This window comes from Chiloscyllium plagiosum, unplaced genomic scaffold (genome assembly GCF_037043375.1).
Source record: "Chiloscyllium plagiosum isolate Xiang-an unplaced genomic scaffold, Cpla_swu_hap1 HiC_scaffold_18, whole genome shotgun sequence".
Lineage (NCBI taxonomy): Eukaryota > Metazoa > Chordata > Chondrichthyes > Orectolobiformes > Hemiscylliidae > Chiloscyllium > Chiloscyllium plagiosum.
The window spans coordinates 40,212,908-40,235,559 of NW_028270156.1; the positions used below are offsets into that span (position 1 = coordinate 40,212,908).

At 38.6% G+C, this 22,652-nt stretch overlaps 1 protein-coding gene across 1 annotated transcript in view; it reads left to right on the forward strand.

The window, feature by feature from the left end:
- copb1 (COPI coat complex subunit beta 1) overlaps positions 1–21,993 on the forward strand; it is a 54,890-nt gene extending 32,897 nt beyond the window's left edge. Inside the window, exons 15-22 of the mRNA XM_043705816.2 lie at positions 5,096–5,323; positions 9,048–9,227; positions 11,699–11,843; positions 14,441–14,560; positions 14,867–15,012; positions 15,119–15,208; positions 21,338–21,493; positions 21,671–21,993. Coding sequence (XP_043561751.1) covers positions 5,096–5,323; positions 9,048–9,227; positions 11,699–11,843; positions 14,441–14,560; positions 14,867–15,012; positions 15,119–15,208; positions 21,338–21,493; positions 21,671–21,730 — 1,125 coding nt within the window. The 3' untranslated portion in view covers positions 21,731–21,993. The remainder of the gene's footprint in view (positions 1–5,095; positions 5,324–9,047; positions 9,228–11,698; positions 11,844–14,440; positions 14,561–14,866; positions 15,013–15,118; positions 15,209–21,337; positions 21,494–21,670) is intronic.
- The last annotated feature ends 659 nt before the right edge of the window (positions 21,994–22,652 follow it).

Below are 22,652 nucleotides of genomic sequence, written 5' to 3' on the forward strand. Positions count from 1 at the left end.
TTGTTTTGATATATACCTATCCAATGATTATTTAAATGCCCGTAAAGTTGGTGAGTCTACTACTGTTGCAGGCAGTACGTTACACAACCACCTACTCTTTGACTAAAAAAAAACCTCTGGCATCTGACCTATATCTATCACCCCTCAATTTAAAGCGATGCCCCATTGTGCTGGCCGTCACCATCTGAGGAAAGATGCTCTCAATGTCCACCTGATCGAACCTTCTGATGATCTTATATGCCTCCGTTAAGTCACCTCGCAACCTTCTTCTCTAATGAAAACAGCCTCATGTCCCTCAATCTTTCTTCGTAAGTCCATCCCTCCATACCAGGCAACATACTGATAAACATCCTCTGAACCCTTTCCAAAGCTTCCACATTCTTCCTATAATGCTGTGACCAGTACTGTACGCAATACTCAAGTGTGGCCGCACCGGAGTTTTGTACAGCTGCAGCATGACTTCATGGTTCTGAAACTCACTCTCTACCAATAAGAGAACACACCAGATGCCTTCTTAACAACCCTATCAACCTGGATGGCAACTTTTAAGGGGTCTATGTATATGGACACTGAGGTTTATCTGCTCATCTACAACATCAAGAATCTACCATTCGCCCAGTCCTCTGCATTCCTGTTACTCCTTCCAAAGTGAATCACCTCACACCTTTCCACATTAAACTCCATGTGCCACCTCTCACCAGCTGTGCAGCTTATTTATATCCCTCTATAACTACAACGTCCTTCTGCACTATCCATAACTGTCACCTGCAAATTTACTAACCCCATCCTTCTATGCCCTCATCCAGGTCTTATATAAAAATTACAAACAGCAGTGGACCCAAAACAGATCTTTGTGGTACACCACTAGTAATTGAACTCCAGGATGAACATTTCCCGTCAGCCACCACCCTCCGTCTACTTTCAGCTGATCCAAACCTCTAAATCACCCTCAATCCCATCCCTCCGTATTTTGTGCAACAGGCTATCGTGGGAAACCTTATCAGACGTTTTACTGAAATCCGTATTCACCACATCAGTGGCTTTACCCTCATCCACCTGTTTGATCACCTTTTCAAAGAACTCAAGGTTTGTGAGGCACAACCTACCCTTCACAAAGCCATACTGACTATCCCTAATCAATTTATTCCTTTCAAGATGATTATAAATCCTATCTCTTATAGCCTTTTCCAACACTTTACCCACAACCGAAGTAAAGCTCACTGGTCTATAATTACCAGATTTGTCTCCCCTTCTTGAACAAGAGAACAACATTTGCTATCCTCCAATCTTCTGGCACTATTCCTGTAGACAATGACAACATAAAGATCAAGACCAAAGGCTCAGTAATCTTCTCCCTGGCTTCTCAGAATCCTAGGATAAATCCCATCCGGCTCAGGGGATTTATCTATTTTCACACTTTCCAGAATTTCTAACACCACCTCCTTGTGAACCTCAATCCTATCTGGGCTGGTAACCTGTTTCTCAATATTCTCCCTGACAACATTGTCTCTTTCCAAATAGCACTTCCCCTATCTCCTTGGACTCCATGCATAACTTCCCACTCCTGTCCTTGATTGGCCCTAATCTTACTCTAGTCATTCTTATATCCCTTATATACCTAGAAAAAGCTTCAGGGTTTTCCCTGATTCTATCCGCCAACATCTTCTCATGTCCCCTCCTCGCTCATCTTAACGCTCTCTTTAGGTCTTTCCTGGCTACCTTAAAATTCTCAGTCACCCTAACTGAGCCTTCACATCTCATCTGAACACTTTACTTTTTTCTTAATTTTATATGAGCATTTCTTGTCTCCACCTTTATAAAAAGACATGAAGGTATGAGCAATATACAATAAAAGGATATGGACAGTATCAAACTGAGGCGTTACCACTATCAGGAAGGACTGAACAAGCTGGGATTCTTTTTCCTGAAAAGTAGAACAGAGAGATGATCTGATAGGGCCCTTTGAAATCATGACAGAGTTTTATCGGGTAGAACTGGACAACAAATTTCCACTTCTGGCGAAGGCCATAATAAAGGACTATGAATCTATTGTAGTCACTTAGAAATTCAGTAAAGAATACAGGAATAAGTTATTTATTTCATAATGGGAAAAGGTAGAACAAACAAAACCAGAGACCCTGGATGCCTGATGCAATTGTGGAAGAGATGAAGCGGAATAAGAGGGTATATGATAGGTGACTAGGGTCAATTAGAGACCAGCAAAGGGATTTAAATGTTGAGGCACAGCATGGCTGAGGTATTACATGAGTACTTTGCATTGGATCAGAAACATCCTAGATTACTGATGGAAGTAATAGTGTAAATTTGACAGGTGTTGGCATATTCTCTGACCTTCCTTATATGCACGATGTTTAGGCAAACCAACTTCGATGTATTAAAGGTGAATTGTTTCTAACTAACTTGATTGAGTTAACAACACAAAATCTAGAAGTAAGTAGTAGAATGATAGGCTTTAAGAGAATATAGACATGCTGCTTAAATGAACAGACACTTGGCAGATGAAATTTGAAGCAGATCATTGTGAAAAAATAAGATTTATTAGGAAGAGTACATACTGACAATCTGAAGTAAAGGATTTGATTCCAAAGAGAATGTCAGAAATGAGGGGCTTGTGTGTGCAAACTTTTGAAGGTGACTGAATAGTTTGAGAAAGTGATTAGTCAAGCATGTGGGATTCTGGACTTTAGAAATAGAGGCAGAGAGTACTAAAGGATGGACATAGAATGAATCTTTATGGAAAACTGTTTTAGCCTTAACGGGAACATTATGCCCAGTTCTCAGCACCACACTTTAGGAAAGATGTAAAGGTGTTCCAGTGGCTACAGATAAGCTTACAGGAATTGTTCCAGGAACAGGAAACATCCACTGCATAAACAGATTTCATAAACTCGGAGTGTTCGCATAAGAGAAGATTGAAAGCAAATTTGACAGAGGCACAGAAAAGTCACTAGGGGTCTGTAGAGGGTAGAGCGGGAGAAATCATTACTATTGGTAGACAAGGTGAGACCCAGAGGGCACTGGTTTAAGATGCATGACAATGAAACAAAGGATGAAATATATTTTAGAGCTTTGGGAAAAGGATGGAAAAAAGAAATTTAGCTGAGTTGTGCCATCAGAAAGCTACCATGGATATAATGAGTTGAATGACTTCATGTACTGTAACCATTCTGTGTTTCTATCTAAAGAGTGGTTAAAATATTGAACTCATCAGAAGCAATTCAGGCAAATAACATTGATTTAATTTAAAGGAAACAAGATTGGCAGGGTGACAAGAAACTTGTGGCATAAATGTTGTATTACGACCTACTTGAGAAAATGCACTGATCTGGAAGCCATGCGACACCTGAGTTGCCACAAACATTAATGATATAATCAAAGTATGCAGAGTGTCCGACTGTTGGAATCACGTTTGCAGAGAACACTGGCGAATTTCCTGTACTTAAATTCTGTTTACTACAAATAAATACATTCTAACCACAAACAGGTGCAGGCTATCAACATATTGCTACATTAGTTATATTTTAACCCCTTTGTACCCTTATATAAACATACTTGAACAAACAAACAAATTATCGATTTTATGGGTGGAAAGAGAAAACCTACAAAATGCAGTTCAACATCCTAAGGGTTCGTTAAAGTTTCCTTTGGCTTGCCAAGAGTTTTTGTTCTTTAATTTCTTTTCTCCAGGTTTTTCACTTCTTCGCAGGAGGTAAGAGTGATCGGTAGAGTAATAGAGATCTACAGCATAGAAAATGCCCTTTTGCGCACACAATCTAGATTGGATGAGCTAGACCATTATAATGCAATGCAAGGTTGATTAGGAACTAATCACATCTGTCTTCGACACTGAGTTTCAATATTCCTTTCAGTCCAAGGAGAAATAGAATTCCAGCCAGCCTCTATCATTGTTTTGTGTCGCTTTATCTTTAAACAAAGGGATGTAGAATTCCTTGGATGGCTGCGAATATCCATATTTAACCAGGTATTCACTTGAAACTTTGGACTGTCTGAAACTCAGATGCAAAGATCATATGATTTGCGGTGGCCATTTTAGTAGTCTTTGTGTCCTGTTTTAAAATATGAAAGTCTTGACTGAAAGTTCATAATATACCGAGGCACAACACAATGCTGTAGACATGATGTAATGTGTTAAGTGAAGGCAGTTATTTCATTTAAAATGGACCAGTGGCATTAATTTGGTGTTTACGCTGCTAACAGTGGGACTCTGAAATTATTTAAATCAAGAATTGAACTTACTTTTTACAAGATTGTAAATAGAGTTTGGAAATTTGTAGGTTTTTGAGAAGAGAGCAGAGTAGATGAGAGGTATCAGTATATAGGTAACAGTACCAGAAGAAGTTGAATGCCAGAAATTTGGTTGATGCACACATTTAAGGTCAGTGAGGTTGGGGTAATTGTTTAACTTGGCTTAAGGGTTGGTGAGCAGTCAGCAAATGGAACATCTAAACAGATAGTAGTTTGTAATACTATGATCAATGTTTGATCTTTAGCACTTGCATTCCAGAACAGTAACCTGGGTGAGGAGTACTGAATATAATATAACCAAGTTTTCTGATGATTGAGTTAGGTAGCAACATTAGAATATGAGCAGGAGAGACCAATCTCAAAAAGATAACAGAACAGATAAGTGTTAGGGCAAGAAGTTGGTGGATGGAGTATAATATTGGGAATAACATTCTCTCTGGTACTTCTGTGTGTGTGACCTAATAATTGATATGAACATGCTTCAAATCCTTTCTTGGGTGTCAGTTACACATGCAATAATTTATCAGAGCAGATTTATGCATTGTCTACACAAGCAACTCCTGGATAGAGAGCAAAAATGTTTGATGAAGTGCTTTGAATCTTTGATATCCTCTACCCAGAAAGGCTGTGATACTCAGTTCATAAGTATATAAGACATAAATTGTTTGATTTTTCATCATGGGGCATTAAGAAAAATGAGAAGAGGATGAAAAAGTGAAATTAACATAACTTACTGAATGGCCGTGCAGTTCAATGGGCAGTGTGATCTACACCTCCTATTTCTTACATTTTTCTGTATTGTTTTTAGAGTTTTGCTGCAGAGGCCATGCTGATCATGGCCAGCATTTTACACTTTGGTAAATCATCACTCCCAAAGAAATCAATCACAGACGATGACGTGGACCGTATCTCACTGTGTCTTAAAGTCCTTTCAGAATGTTCCCCACTGATGAACAACATCTTCAACAAAGAATGCAGAAAATCTCTCTCTCAAATGCTATCAGCAAAACTGGAAGAGGAAAAGCAAACTCAAAAGGCAACTACATAAAAGACTACCATATGTTATATTAATAGTTATGCTGAGTAATTGTTTTTGCTACAAAATATCCTGTGAATATATTTTATGAAGTACACAAAACTTCAGTGGAAGTAAGATTTGACAATACCAAGTATGCATGCCAGTGAAATACTGCTGATTTTTAAAAACTCAAAACATGAGGAGTGAACAGTAATCATATCAAGTTTCTGTTACAGTTCTCTGTCACAGTAGTCTGAATAAGAATGTAATGACACTGGCAACCCATAGTGAAAAGGGCATGCAGGTTTGGGAAAATGCAGACATAAGCAGTGTCAGACCATTGCCCCTTGCTCCAAATAGGACTGCTCCTCCCAACTTGGACTAGTATTATAGAAGGGAAGTTAAAAGATAGGTTAGAGAAATAAGTTATAAATAGTGGTTCATTAATTATTTTGTTATATTTTAAGAAATAAAGTTGTTAATTTTTTACTTGAAATAGTTCTCAGCCACTCGATTTTTACAGATTATTGCATGGGCTAAATCTTTTCTGTGTTGCTGGTTTTAAACTAGGCAGGAGGGTTTACCCCGTGTTATAACAGTTTGGGGCTCTGGTCTTTGATTTGAACTGGTTGAGATAGATTTGAATAGATTGGGGGTGCATAAAAATCCCAGCAGATTTAAATATTTGCAGATTAGTGGCCTAGATCTTTAAATAAAACGTAGGTGAGATCATTTGTTTCATTTCGGTGACTTGTGGTTGATTAAATTAAAAATGAGAGAAACGGCTCTTAAAATTGCTGAAAAGGTTCTGGGATGTGAAGATGATTCTCAAATTTGCCAAGGAAGTTTAGAAGGAAAGAAAAAGGCCATACTTTTAGAAATAAATTGGATTTGGGTTTAACCAAGGACACAAGTAAAGCTGAAATGGTAAGGGAATTACTCAAACATTTAGGTGTGTCAGAGGAACTGGCAAGTGCAGTAGAGGTAGAAAAACTTAAATTACAATTGAGGAAAGTGGAGTTGGGAAAACAAACAAAGGGAGAGAAAAACAAAGAGAGAGACGAGAGAGAAATGTCTTGGCTGAGTAAAGAGAGAGAAGAAAGGGAGAGAAAAAGAGAGCAAATTTGAACTTGAGAAGTTGCAACTTAGTCAGTAAAGTCAAGTTAACAGGATGGAGATTAAAAGAGAAGGTAGTGATTTATATAAATATGTCGAAATTCTGCCGCATTTTGATGGAAAAATGTTGAAGCTTTCTTTATTTCATATGAAAAGTTGGTTGATGGAATGGTCCGAGGATTTATGGGTAATTCTAGTTCAGACTAAATTGGTCGGCAGAACTAGTGAGATGTTTGCCGCATTGTCAGATGAGGTGTCAAGAGACTGTGAAGAGGTTAAACAGGTTATTTTAAGTGCTTATGAATCGGTACCAGAAGCATACAGGTAGCGGTTCAAAGAAGGAACCAGGTCAGACTTATGTTTAGTTCGAAAGAATTAAACATAGTCAATTTGATCGATGGGTGCGTGCTTTGAAAATAACGAGGACACTTGAGAGATTATTCTGTTGGAGGAGTTTAAGAACTCACTTCCAGAGATGGTAAAAATTCATGTGGAGGGACAAAAAGTTCAGAAAGTGAGAAGGGCAGCAGAATTAGCAGATGAATACATGCTGGTGCATAAGACAACTTTCCAGCCAGAATTTCATCCTATGGGGAATAGAAATTGGGAGAAAGGGAGATCCTACCCTATGAAACTAAGGGTCGAGCGCACTGGTAAGATTTTACCACATGTTAAAGAAGCCCAAGAAGGTGATAAGGAGGTGAAAGGCCTCCTGTGTTTTCATTGTAATGATGTGGGACACAGAAAATTACAGTGCCGGTGGTTTCAGAAGGGTACTGGGAAAAGTTGTTTTCACTGCTAGAAAGTGGGACACATAAAGTCACAGTGCTGGTCATGAAAGAAAGATACTGTGGGAAAAGATGTGGTAAAAGATGCCAAGCCAGTGGCATTAATGAAGTTAGTAAAGGAGACCCCAAGAAGAGCTGAGGAGCTGCAGGAGAGCGCACAGCCAAGGCAGGGGCTGTGTATGGAGTTAGTGCCTAATCTCTGCAAAGACTTCGCCTCTGTGGGTGAAGTTTACTCTGAGAACAGGGGGAGAAGGACAAGAAGTCATAATTTTAAGAGATACAGGATCTAACCGGTCGCTGATAGTGAGGGACGAGTGAATATGCACTCTTTCTGATCTGTTACCTGAGAGTGTGGTAATTTGTGGGATAGATGGTCAGAAATCTAGTAAGATCAGGTTGGAGTGCCAACTCAAGACTGGGGAAGTTCCAGTGGGAATGATTGACAAAGTGTCATTTCTAGGAGTTTAGCTTGTTCTTGGGAATAATTTGGCAGGATCCAAGATGGGAGTGACACCCCTTGTGAAGAAACCCAAGGAAGACCAAGAAACTGGAGAGTTAAAAATATCCTGGTATTTTCCCAGACTGTGTGGTAATCAGATCCCACTATCATAAGTCACTGCATGAAGTCACATGTAAAGAGAAAGATGAAGGAGTTGAGGTTCAGTTAGTGGACACCTTGTTTGATGTTATGGTGCAGGAAAAACCTGAACAGGCAGAGGGTCAGACAGAAGTGTTTAGTCCTGAAAGGCTAAGAGACTTGCAACAGCAAGACAAGGCATTAAAATTTAATTGGGCGCTTTATTGGACTGGTATCATGGAAGGGAAGCTAAAAAATAGGTTTGAGAAAGAAGTTGTAAATAGTGGTTAGTTAATAATTCTCTGTTATATTTGAAGAAATAAAGTTGGCCACTTTTTTTTTTTTACAGATTACTGTACAGAATAAATCTTTTCTGTGTTGCTAGTCTTAAATTAAGCAGGAGGGTTTACCTCGTGAGGGTTTACCCCGTGTCATAACAGTACTGCATCCCCAGTTCATTCGCCCTCTGACTCCATGTTGCGACTAATCAACAGGATGTTGGCAATGTTGAGAAGGAAACTTCGACTTGGTAACTTCTCTCTCATTTTGCACTCCCCATTGCTAAATGAGCAAACAGCAGGTCTCTGACTGGAAGAACTTCTGAAGTCAGCCAGGTTAAATACTATTGCCAGTGAGAAATGTAACCCACCCTTATGATGGGTCACCTTATGGTAATTTTTATTTATCGTTTAGCGTGCCATTTTCACGGAGCAAATATTTCACATGCTAAACAAAGGGTTAGTGCAGTCTTCTCTGAATTTTCTCAAATCTCTTCCTCTTTTGAAATGCTTCATAAACCTCCTCCGCCTGTCCTAAAATCTCCCTATATAGTTATGTTTCAGATTTTATTTGAGAAGTGTGTTGGATGTTTCGCTACATTAAAGTTCCTGTAAACGTGTCACTTGTTAATAGCTTGTATATGCTTGTTATAATGTGTGATCAATGTAAAATTACTTTTGGAAAGTTTTGGAAATAATTTCTTCTACTTTCTTCAACCTTTGTGTTTCCATTGCATACCAAAGGAACTGGTAAAATGTGGCCCTTCACTCAGTGAAAACTGATTGGACTGGGTTAGAACTCTTATTTTCACAGGGAGTCTAGCAAGCTATGATTAATACTTTAGGATTGTGTGTGTTGGTAGTTGACTTCTTAAAGAAATGGGGAGCCTCTCAGTCACTTTACTGGTGCAAAAATGCCTGTTTGCTGTTTAAATTTATTTTGAGTACTTACCACTTTAAATTCTTTCCTCTTTACCATTTAGAAACAGTCTGAAAAAAGGAATGTATTGGTACAGGCAGATGATCCCATTTCCTTTATGCAGCTGATGGCCAAGAATGAGATGACCTCTAAGGAGGACCAGTTTCAGCTGAGCTTATTGGCTGCAATGGGTAACACACAACGGAAAGAAACTTCTGATCCCTTAACATCCAAGCTCAGCAAGGTACTGTGAAAATGCACATCTTTTTGTGATCATTAAGCAAACATTTGTATGAACCTATTATTACAATCTAGGCATGATGCCTAATGTTTCCCCTGGTGCTGAGACCTATTTTGTGAGTGTGCATAAACAGAGATTGTATCCTGCTGATAGTTTTTGTTATAATGACCAAGCAGTTTTACCAGTTCTTTGCCCTGACCTTGTTTGAATATTTGAAACTGTAACAGATCTGAGTTGAAACTGCCTTAACTTGTCAATTAAAGTTCAGCATTGATGTATTTGTGTGCTGCAACACAGATTTTGTGATTATCTATATAATAACATGCTTAGTATTGCACAAACATCTGAAAAAGCTTGGTCTTCTTTACCAAGCGACATTGTGCAATTGATCAAAATATGGCTACCCTTATTAAAGTTCTTTGCTTTATCTTGATGGTAAAGAGTGCCAAAGGGCTCAGATTTGCTGAGTGTTAGTGTTCACCTAAAATGGTTTCACTTGAGGAACCATAATTTATAGTTTCAGGGCAAACTGATGGTGTCCAGTAGCACACAATGTAACCCCCTTTAACATGTATTATCTTCTGGAAACTAACAATGTCTACCTTTGCTTTGGCCTTGCATGTTTTCTTTTTTGGGGTGATACATTGCTGAAAGTATGAGTTGACAACAGTTCAGTGAGGGAAATCAGTCATCAGGGATGGAAGTGGACATGGTGTGTATCTGTTAACTCCCTAACCAGTCAGATGGATAGGTACAGCACAAGTTCTGAGAAGGAAGTGTAGAGTTAGTGTATTCAATGCCAAATGTAGGTAGTGACTTTTAAGATCAGATTAAGAGAGAGATAAAAATGGAAATAAATGGAATATTAAACCAAATACATTTTTAAAATATTCCAATAATTAAAACCTGAAGGGTTGAGGGTCTTGTTTTGTCATAGTTCATTTTCAGTTCCAGAGGGGTTGACTGACACTACTAAAAGTGTACTTCAACAGAAATGACTCGATTGAGTTTGGTGTGGCTCGTCAATTCATGTCTAACACACATCTTCATGCTGCTCATGCATTTCAATAACAAAACAGTATACTTGATGCTTTTTTTCACAAAGTTAACAGTGGAACACCACATCTTGGGCAACATCTTTTATTGTATGTTTAGATGACATCTGCCCTTGTTTGATAGTCCTGCAACAATTAGTATAAATAACAATGAGCACTATTAATCTTGCCATTGTTATGGCAGTAAGTTGTAGTTTGTCGTACATAACCAGCCAAAATCAGTTTTGAAAAAATTTGACAATATTATTCTTTTTACTGTGGTTCTGTTCGCCGAGCTGGAAGTTTTTGTTGCAAACGTTTCGTCCCCTATTCTTTTTAGTTGAGTAGTTATTGGGACTCTGCAACATATTTTCTTACTGAAAGTGTATGTACCACATTGCAGAATGTAATTTGACCTTTTGAAGCCTCGAAATCATCCCAAAACTGTGGATCAACTTCAGTATAGAATATAGATTGATTTGCTGGTGTGGGAGTAGATGGTCATCATTTTAAGTTGTAAGTAAGCAATCCCCAATAATTCAAATTACATTGTGATTTGTTTTACTGAGCTAATTGATTCTACAGGATGCCTTTACATTCACATTCATTGTCTGCTGCATCTGACATTGTTCCTACTGTATGATGAATTGCTGGAATTTGATAATTTTGACATGAAGGCTTTTGTAGCTGAGTGATCTTAGTCTTCTACTGCAACATTAGACATCTTCATTTTATAAAGTGCTACACCAACCATCTGTTCTGAAGACGACTGGACTGATTGTTTGATTTGGCTCATTTCAATTGGCTTTGTTCCTTTTTTGGAGGACCCATTATTTGCAAGACTGCTCAGTATTGATAGATTTTAAACTCCCACCCATCACCTATCTGAAAAGTCAAATTGACTCTTTGATCCAATGTGTCAACATATAAAGAGAATAAAATATAAATTTCACCGGTGAAAAATTAAAGCCAACTCCTTATGTGACAAGAGTTGGTTACTCTGTCAAGCTTTGGCCTAAATGTGATTTTTGGCTCGACAAAGTCTGATTATTTTACAGCTGAAAATGTGTTGCTCGAAAAGCGCAGCAGGTCAGGCAGCATCCAGGGAACAGGAGAATCGACGTTTCGGGCATAAGCCCTTCTTCAGGAATCAGTCCTACCTGATTATTTTATACACCAGGTTGACTTATGTGCCACGATCTATGGTGTCTGATAGAATTGTGCAATATTTCCAAGTTCGTTAACAATGAACAAAGATTAGGAAATAATGGTTCATTCTTTGTACATGCAATCCTGTTTTATGCAAGTCTGATCCTTTTTTACTTTGATCCTAATATACTCCATAACCTCTTTTGACCAAAAGTTCTATTTTAGCAAGGTTTAGTGTTGGCTCTCTTCTGGAAAGGAATATTGAATTAATTATATTTTCCTCTCTTTTAGGTCACACAACTGACTGGTTTCTCTGATCCAGTGTATGCAGAAGCCTATGTACATGTTAATCAATATGATATAGTACTTGATGTACTTGTGGTCAATCAAACCAGTGACACACTTCAGAATTGCACTCTGGAATTAGCCACATTGGGTATGTTTTCCTTTATTAATTCAAAAATTCTGGGTGTGGTTTTCCAGATGGTCAGATTTTCCACCCTCTCACCCAAGGAATCCACGAGGATTGTCTCATTATCAGTAACAGCAGACTCAGAGCTATATAATGCTGTGTAAACTATTAATTGGCTGAAGGCAGGACATACTCTTCTTAGTTGGGATGAAGTCCTACCTCAGTGAGTCAGATTAGCTAGCACCTTAGCCCACAGGACTAGGTAGTAGAGGACTGTTGAAGGAAGCATCTAGGAGGGCTAGGTTGCTTGACATGGAAAGCACATCATTGATGGACCCCCTCCATGCCCAACCAGGATAATCACCTGGATTTTCTCTGTATTGCCATTTCCATATTGAACTCCATGTGTCTGGAAAATTGTGGCAGAGTGGGAAGTGGCCCTTAAGTGATCTAATTCTCCCCTGCCAGCAGGGGACCATACAAGTATGGCTTTTACCCACTTACTTTAAGAATGAAGAGGAAGAAGAGTGAGAGTTGTGATGCATCTTCCATAGAATCCCTGCAATGTGGACACAGGCCATTTGACCCAATGAGTGCACACCAACCCTCTGAAGAGCATCCACCTAGACCTATTCCCCCCACCCTATCCCTGTAACCCTACACAGCTAAAACACCTATACATCCCTGAACATTCTGGGTAATTTAGCATGGCCAATCCATCCAAATTGCACATCTTTGGATGGTGGGAGGAAACTGGAGTACCTGGCAGAAACCCGTGCAAACTCCACACAGACAGTTGCTTGAAGGTGGAATCGAACCCAGGTGGATGGTGTTGTGAGACAGTAATGCTAACCACTGAGCCACTGTGCTGACCAAACCTTATTTAAACTTATTTTCACACCCTCACAAGTCATTCGGTGAATGTACTAAGCATGCTGAGTGTAGAGCATCTCAAAGTAAGATCTTCATATTTAGTTATAGTCACAGGCATTTAAATGAGAGATTCTTAACCAAAGGTTGCTTTTAGAACAGCATGAATACGAGCTGGAAAAGGCAGATTTTCAGCATTGCCAAAGAAGCCAATAAAGAGGCCTTGAGACAATGCTAGAACTGGAATGCACATATCCTCAAGGAAAATACTGCTTTAAAAGAGGAAAGAATATCACCAAAGCTTTAACACTTAGAATTTGGATGTTGGCACGGAATACAGGGAGAACTCGCCATTTGGATGCAAAACTGGCTCAAAGTTAGAAGACAGAGGGTGGTGGTGGAGGGTTGTTTTTCAGACTGAAGGCCTGTGACCAGTGGAGTACCACAAGGATCGGTGGTGGGTCCACTACTTTTCATCATTCATATAAATGATTTGGATGCGAGCATAAGAGGCATAGTTAGTAAGTTTGCAGATGACACTAAAATTGGAGGTGTAATGGACAGCAAAGAAGGTTATCTCAGATTACAACAGGATCTTGATCAGGTGGGCCAATGGGCTGAGAAGTGACAGATGGAATTTAATTTCGATAAATGTGAGGTGCTGCATTTTGGGAAAGCAAATCTTAGCAGGACTTATACACTTAATGTTGCTGACCAAAGAGTTTGGAGTGCAGGTTTGTTGCTCGTTGAAAGCGGAGTCGCAGGTAGATAGGATAATGAAGAAGGCATTTGGTATGCTTTCCTTTATTGGTCAGAGTATTGAGTACAGCAGTTGGGAGGTCATGTTGCGGCTGTACAGGACATTGGTTAGGCCACTCTTGGAATATTGCATGCAATTCTGGTCTCCTTCCTATCGGAAAGATGTTGTGAAACTTGAAAGGGTTCAGAAAAGATTTACAAGGATGTTGCCAGGTTTGGAGGATTTGAGCTATAGGGAGAGGTTGAATCGGCTAGGGCTGTTTTCCCTGGAGCGTCGGAGGCTGAGGGGGTGACCTTAGAGGTTTACAGAATTATGAGGGGCATGGATAGGATAAATAGACAAAGTCTTTTCCCTGGGGTCGGGGAGTCCAGAACTAGAGGGCATTGGTTTAGGGTGAGAGGGGAAAGATATGAAAGAGACCTAAGGGACAACTTTTTCACGCAGAGGGTGGTACATGTATGGAATGAGCTATAAGAAGAAGTGGTGAAGGCTGATATAATTTCATCATTTAAAAGGCATTTGGATGGGTATATGTATAGGAAGGGTTTGGATTGATATGGGCAGGGTACTGGCAGGTGGGACTAGATTGGGTTGGTATATCTGGTTGGCATGGACTGGTTGAAAAAGTTCCTAATTTTTAAATATACCTTTTCCTGACTTAAAATGTTTTACAACCAACTACTTTTCTACAGTGTTATTGACATACATCATAACAATATGTGATTCCTGTCTGAAAGAAAGCAGCTGTCTCAATGCAGAAATCCTTCGAAATGCACTGCACTGTCATTTAACTTTCTGTATTGGAGTGTTCAAATGGGCTTTCAAGTTTGAATCTTTTGACTCAAAATTATTGACTGCATTGCTAAAAGCCATCAATTTAAAAAATGTGTATTCTATTTTGATCACGTTAATCACTTCATAAAGTTGCTTCAATAAAGAAATGAGATGAGCAGGTGTGAAATGTGAATCGTGTTTGCTTTGTTTTTAATAGGTGATCTAAAACTGGTTGAGAAACCTTCACCTCTAACTCTGGCTCCACATGATTTTGCTAACATTAAAGCCAATGTGAAAGTAGCATCAACAGAAAATGGCATTATCTTTGGTAATATAGGTGAGTAGGAATTTCATATTTAGCCAAAACCACTTTTTTTCTGGTATTGCCAAATATATGCTGTTCTTAGAGTTGTTGCTGTTTTCCTTATTAAAGAAATATTTGGTGCATTTTATTAAACTAGCAACATGCCTTTTCTTTCAGCAATTGTAAACAACAGTGTTATGCAAAGCTTAAACCAATGTGTCTTTGATGTTCTCAGCAATGGGAAATTGAAATTTGAACTTGTTACACGTTTGAACTTATGAAATGAATTTTTCCACTGGAAAATTAGCTGACCATTGTATCTCATATTTGCGCTTGCAGTGTATGACATATCTGGGGCTGCTAGTGATCGAAACTGTGTGGTACTGAGTGACATTCACATTGATATCATGGACTATATACAGCCTGCCGTGTGCACTGATGCAGAATTTCGTCAGATGTGGGCTGAGTTTGAGTGGGAGAACAAGGTAGAGAAATAACCTGCCAAAATAATGTTTCTCTTTTATGGATTAACCTAACATTTTGTAAATGAATGATTCGCTTCTCCTAATTTGTTTTATTTTTCTGCTGAAGGTTACAGTTAACACAAATATTACTGACCTCAATGAATACTTGCAGCACATTCTTAAATCTACCAACATGAAGTGTTTGACTCCAGAGAAGGTGTGTACTGCTTTAATATTGATGTTTTAATGCCCATGTTTTTATGAAAAAGCCCAAGCACATGATTCTTTATTTTTGCACATTGTCGATTTCTTCCATAAGTCCACTCTCTGTACTTGATCTTAGTTGGTTTTTGCAACCGTAATTCTTATCCTGAACAAAATTTGTTATGTCTTTAAATTCTTTTGAGTACGTGTCTTGTAAATTTCCCTATATATGTAGATTTTTCAGAAGGTACTTTAAAAAAAAACACCACATTGCACACCTTAACAAATACAAAGTTCATGGGATTGTAGGGACATTGACACCTATTCTAGAAAATTGTCGAAGAGAAAAAGAGCCAAGTGTAACACATCTGTTCACTCTGAAAGAATTCTACATTGGTGTCCAGCTGTTTTTGATGCTGAATGATGAACTGGACTTGGGGTATATTTTCCAAGTTTTTAGACATGTCAAAAAAGCATGGCAATGTACTAAACCACAAGGATGAAGCCAATTTTCAGAGTACTTGGATAGATGAGTGAAATGAGCAGATGCATGCAGATGTGATTGAATGCAGTGAAGTTTGGAATGAGACATTTTGAAGAGAAAAATATGGGTAATATTATGTAAATAGTAATCAGTAAAGTGCATGCAAAACCAAGAACTGTGGATTCACAAACGCAGATCTTTGACTAGTTAAGTTCAAAAACCTGTTGAAAAATACATAGAGGAACTTCATTTTATAAGTACAGGCAGAGTGTTCAAAAACTATGTTCTGGTTATTTTCAATAAGTAATTGGTTAGAGGTCAATTCTGGGCACTACATTTTAGGAAGGATGTCAAGGCTTTGGAGAGGGTGCAGAGGAGATTTGCCAGATTTGTGTAATGTTGCAAGACTTGAGAAACTGGGATTGCTCTCCTTAAGACCAAGAAGTTCAAAGGGCGATTTAACAGTCGTGTCCACAATTGAGGGGTTTTGATTGTGTACATCAGTAGAAGTTGATAACTAGCAGAAGGGTTGGTAATCTAACACACAGGCACAGATAATTAGCAAACAAATATTGGTTAACCTTGCAATTGACTCAACTTTTATTTTGATTGACCACTTGAATCTTCACGAAAAGCCAGTAGAACATTTTCTCATTGTACATCAAAAATGTAAATTGATTTTTAAAAAAAACAATTTTGAGTGATAAAGTATTTCTGTTTAAATTTATTCCTGAATATTCAGGGTAACTTTGAATTTATCACTTGATTTTAAGAAAGTGGGCTCAAACTGGAGCACCTCAAATTTTAATATATTATTATGAAACATACAAATGTGTTTTTTATAGTAGAATGTATTTATTCCTGAATTCTATTCTAGGACTACTGTTTTTAATTAGAATATGTGAATGAAAGTGTTTGTAGACTGTTGTACTACATTCAGGAAGAGAAAACCACAGTAAATGCTTCACAACAAATAGTGTTAAAGTAATTGTGAATAAAGCAAAACTCTAAATAAACTCAGTGCACTATATATTCACCAAACGCAGAGTAGAAAACAACAAGGCCAGTAAATGTGAATTATGGTTTGGACAACAGTAGACCATAGGGTGAAGAAAATTCATAATTGAACTAGAGATGGTGATTAGGCTGCAGGGAACCTTGAATGCAATGTTCATTTTGTTTACTGAAACACAAGGATGATACTCACAGTAAGGAGTTAATGCCATGTCCTGGGGTAATACTGAATGGAAGAAGGTTGCGTTATTACGAGTAAAGTCAGAAGATATTTGGCATGGCGCTATTCGTGGCAAATCAGAGCATGTGATCCTTTCTAAGAACAAGAACATTTTGCACTGTATAATGCAACACATTCTATTTAAATTTCACGATAAATTGCTCTGTCTCTTTTTTAAAGTTGAGGGTCATTTAAGATAAGAACCTGAGCTACGCTGTGAAGAGTTCAAATGGTCTGGTTCTGATATCAACCACGCTCCAGCAGGTTGTACTAGATATGGTTTTGGAGTGTGGCTTTTTTTAAAAATAACTCAAGTAATTTTCACTTGATATTGCATCTGCAATAATAAGTTCAAGCAGAACCAGCTAAAGGGTTGGTTACTTTGGAGTTCGCAAGAGCTATCCTGGGGATTTTGACAATATTGGATGGACTGAAGAAGATGTGGAGCACATGGATAGATGCATCAAAGGGATGAGAAGAGAAACTTCAGTTAGATAGCAAAAACCTCCCTTTGCGCAATAGATATCTTATTCAGCTACAGAGTTATTTTTGTCACTTTGCACACAATGGAACAATGTAGTATGACTGTTGACAGGTGAGGTGCGGCGGAGATCCTCTGTTTAAGGTTAGATAACAAAGTCTGGATAATCCAAATTAACACTAATTTTATATTTAACTGCAGTTTTTAAGGGTTAAAAACAGAACTGCTGGAAAAGCTCAGCAGGTCTGGCAGCATCTGAAACGTTAACTCTTCTTTCTCTCCATAGATATTGCCAGACCTGCTGAGCTTTTCCAGCAACTTCTGTTTTGGTTTCTGATTTACAGCATCCATAGTTCTTTCAGTTTTTATGGGTTGTTGGATAAAATGACAGTGCTGAAATGTGCAGTCTATATAAGTCTCTCTAGGATCCTAAGAGTCATTGTAAAGAAACCAAATAACTGAATATATTGTAGATAATTCTTTCTTGCTGTGCTCTGCCACCTAATGGAATTGTTACAAAGGTGCGTGGTAGCAGATGGTGAATAAGAATGTAATGGTTTGAGTTTGAGTTAGTGTTACATGACAGACCTTTGATTTTTATATTAGTAAATCATAATGCAATTTAGAGGCAGAACAAGAGCTAAATAAGTCATGTCACTGCAGGATTTTATAGTCATGTTTTGGAGATTGAATTACATGACTCATCAGCTTTCTCTGAAAATCATGATTCATATGTGACCCTTGTTATGTTCGATTTGTTTTTTCTTGTATCTGGAGTAGACAAAAATGGTGAGTAAACTACAGTACGTAGAAGGTGGGTGCAGATATTTGGTGGCAGTGGCAGGATAGATCGAGTGAATCCTTAGATATAAAGAAATCAGCAGGGCAAAAAGGGGACATGAGATAGCTTTGGCAAATAGAATTAAGGAGAATCCAAAGAGTTTTTACAAATACATTAAGGACAAAAGGGTAACTGGGGAGAGAATAGGGCCCCTCAAAGATCAGCAAAGCAGCCTTTGTGTGGAGCCGCAGAAAATGGGGGAGATACTAAATGAATATTTTGCATCAGTATTTATTGTGGAAAAGGATAAGAAAGATATAGTCTGTAGGGAAATAGATGGTGACATCTTGCAAAATGTCCATATTACAGAGGAGGAAGTGCTGGACGTCTTGAAACGCATAAAAGTGGATAAATCCCCAGGACCTGATCAGATGTACCCTAGAACTCTGTGGGAAGCTATAGAAGTGATTGCTGGGCCTCTTGCAGAGAGATTTGTATCATCGATTAGTCACAGGTGAGGTGCCAGAAAACTGGAGGTTGGCTAACGTGGTGCCACTGTTTAAGAAAGGTGGTAAGGGCAAGCCAGGGAACTACAGATCAGTGAGCCTGACGTTGGTGGTTGCCAAGTTGTTGGAGGGAATCCTGAGGGACAGGATGTACAGGTATTTGGAAAGGCAAGGACTGATTAGGGATAGTCAACATGGCTTTGTGCATGGGAAATCATGTCTCACAAACTTGATTGAGTTTTTTGAGTAAGTAACAAAGAGGATTGATGAGGGCAAAGTAATAGATGTGATCTATATGGACTTCTGTAAGGCGTTCATCAAGGTTCCCCATGTGAGACTTGATTAGCAAGGTTATATCTCACTGAATACAGGGAGAACTAGCCATTTGGATACAGAACTGGCTCAAAGTTAGAAGACAGAGGGTGGTGGTGGAGGGTTGTTTTTTAGACTTGAGGCCTGTGACCAGTGGAGTGCCATAAGGATCGGTGCTGGGTCCTTAACTTTTTTGCTATTTACATAACTGATTTGGATGCGAGCATAAGAGGTACAGTTAGTAAGTTTGCAGATGACACCAAAATTGGAGGTGTAGTGGACAGTGAAGAGGGTTACCTCAGATTACAACAGGATCTGGACCAGATGGGCCAATGGGCTGAAAAGTGGCAGAAGGAGTTTAATTACGATAAATGCAAGGTGCTGCATTTTGGGAAAGGAAATCTTAGCAGGACTTATACACTTAATGGTAAGGTCCTAGGGAGTGTTGCTAAACAAAGAGATCTTGGAATGCAGGTTCATAGCTCCTTGAAAGCGGAGTCGCAGGTAGATAGGATAGTCAAGAAGGTGTTTGGTCATTATTGAGTACAGGAGTTGGAAGGTCATGTTGCGGCTGTACAGGACATTGGTTAGGCCAATGTTGGAATATTACGTGCAATTCTGGTCTCCTTCCTATCGGAAAGATGTTGTGAAACTTGTAAGGGTTCAGAAAAGATTGACAAGGATATTGCCAGGGTTGGACGATTTGAACTGTAGGGAGAGGCTGAACAGGCTGGGGATGTTTTCCCTGGAGCATGGGAGCTGAGGGGTGACCCTAGAGATTTACAAAATTGAAGGCATGGATAGGGTAAATAGGCCAAGTCTCTTCCCTGGGGTCGGCAAGTCCAGAACTAGAGGGGAAAGGTATAAAAGAGACCTAAGGGACAACTTTTTCCACAGAGAGGGTGGTATGTGTATGGAATGAGCTGTCAAAGGAAGTGGTGGAGGCTGGTACCGTTGCAGAATTTAAGCGGCATTTGGATGGGTATATGAATAGGAAGGGTTTGGAGGGATATGGGCCGGGTGCTGGCAAGTGGGACTAGATTGGGTTGGGATATCTGGTCGGCATGGACAGGTTGAACCGAAGGGTCTGTTTCCATGTTGTACATCTCTGACTGTGAGCAAAGGTCCTGCTCCTTGGAACAATGAGTTGTGGTATGGCACAAATTTCAGGCTCCTGTTTGGGTGACATCTGTCACATGTTCGGAAAAGAGTGAAAGTGAAGAATGCATTGAGTAGTTGAGCAGGTAACTATGGGCAATAAATGTGTTTGGGGGCCTGATCCAGCAATTGTTCCTTTCCCTTTCCCTTTTAGTAGGTATTATCAAGGTAAGGAGAGCCTAACTTCGGGGTAAAACAATTGTCAGAATCAAGGGTGAAAAGCCAGTTGATCCAATCGGCTCTACTCCTTCACTGTAGTTTATAAAATCTTAGAAATGTGCAGGCACATTGAAAGCACTTCAGAGAGTACAAGTCCAGTGAAAAATGAACTGTTCAGAATAATAGCGTTGCTCAACTCAGGATTGCAGATTGGCAACTGGAAGTCCAACTGAGTCATGTTTGGTGAAATAACCAACAGAAGTAGGTACATTTAAAATTATTGTGGCATGAAGCATATTAATGCATTTTGTGAATCAAAAACCTTTTAAAATAATAAAGAGATCATTGAGACAACAAATGATGTGTCAAGGGAGACTTCGGCTATCAAAAAAACTTAAATATTGTTTACAATTAGGATGTAAAGCAGTGCATTATTCCTGTGTGATGCATACATTATTTATTTGCTTTTATGTATAAATGAGGCAATCCCATTCTGATTACAGTAAAATCTGTAATGAAGATTTACTAATGAGGATGAATAGCCATGATCATAATGAATGGTGGTGCAGGCTCGAAGGGCAGAATGGCCTACTCCTGCACCTATTGTCTATGAGGATCCGTTGGGAGATGATGAAGTGCTCCTTTATGCACAAACTCTCAAACTTGAGCTTTTTACTACAAAATTGCGGAAGTGTGAATTGCAATTTTTAAAAGAATTTCTCAAAACAAAAATCATCTCTTTTGGGGAACCTTATAAAAAAAAGTGTTTGCAAATTCACTTTTTGAATTTAGCATCTCAATTTTTGCTTTCCTATTTAAATTTCAGAAAATTATTTTTAATTTTCTGTTTTTTATACATTTGATGAGACCACAACATGTGTGTGCTTCAAATGATTTATTCAAGGGAGTTTCCCAGTATAAATTTGTTTCAGGAAAGACTTTTGGAAGCCAGGAAATAAATCAATTAGAAAACAGCTTGGTTTGTGTATAATCTGACAGCCTAATGTGAATGCTTTTTATATTTTAGGCTCTTTCTGGTTATTGTGGTTTTATGGCAGCGAATCTTTATGCTCGGTCCATTTTTGGAGAAGATGCACTTGCAAATGTCAGCATAGAGAAACCGGTACATCTTGGACCAGATGCTCCTGTGACTGGTCACATACGCATTAGAGCAAAGAGTCAGGTCAGTGGTAATATATATTAGAATAATTGACAATTAACTGTAATCTATTTTTGTCAGACGATGTTTGTTATTATCAGCACAAAATCTTAAATTGCAAAATGAGGCTTTGAATACTTTAGCATCTAGCAAATGTTCTGTATTTCATTTCCTCTTCACTGTGTCTCCATTTTCTTACAGGGAATGGCTCTCAGTTTGGGTGACAAGATCAACCTGTCCCAGAAGAAAGTAAAAGCATAGTGGCTTTTTCAAACATCCATATTGGCTTAAAGTTATGTTTGTTTAATCCAACAATATCCTATGTTTATCTATAAACAAAGATCATAGATGTTGAGTATTTTGAAGAGAACTGGTAATTTTGTTGAGCTGTCCACGAAATTAAGCTTCTATTATGCATTTCAGAAGACTGTAGAGTTCTTTCCTTTTGTCTTTGTCTTGCTCCAGAGGTTCCCTGTTTTACACTAAAGTTTATCAATTAAAATAAAGATACAAAATTCTCCAAGTGTTCTGTGTTCATCTGCTTAATTATTGGGGATATGTGAAGCTATACATATATAGACGAATTTTAAACTAGATTAAATTATTTCTTTTGAGGAGAACCATATGTTTACCAAAACTGTGGTTAAAAGGAAGGGATTACCTATGGAAACTCATTTCTTGATTTATAGATAGGAAAATACGACTAGAAGAGACAAAGTGATGTTGGCATGTCATTAGAGACTCGTGTGATAAAGGCATATCTATAATTATGTAAATAGATTGAGCAATTCAAATTAGCAACCATACTGTAGAGGAGAATTTCTTGGAGTGTACATGGGTTGATTTTCCTGGACCAGTCCATTCAAAAACCAACCAGGCCATCCTGGACTGGATATTGTGCAATGAGAAAAGAATAATTTGCAGTCTAGCTGCATGATGTCCCTTGGGGATGAATGACCGTAATGTGGTAAATTCTTCTTCCAGTTAGAGAGTGATTGAAGTTGATTCTGAGTCCAGGGTCCTGAATCTAAATTTACAATGGTATGAGGCATGAGTTGGCTGTAATGGATTGGCGGACATTACTTAAAGGAGTGATGGAGGAAAGGCATTTAAAGAGTGCATGGATAAACTGCACCAATTGTTCATTCCTGTCTGGTGAAAAGTAAGATGAGAAATGTGACCA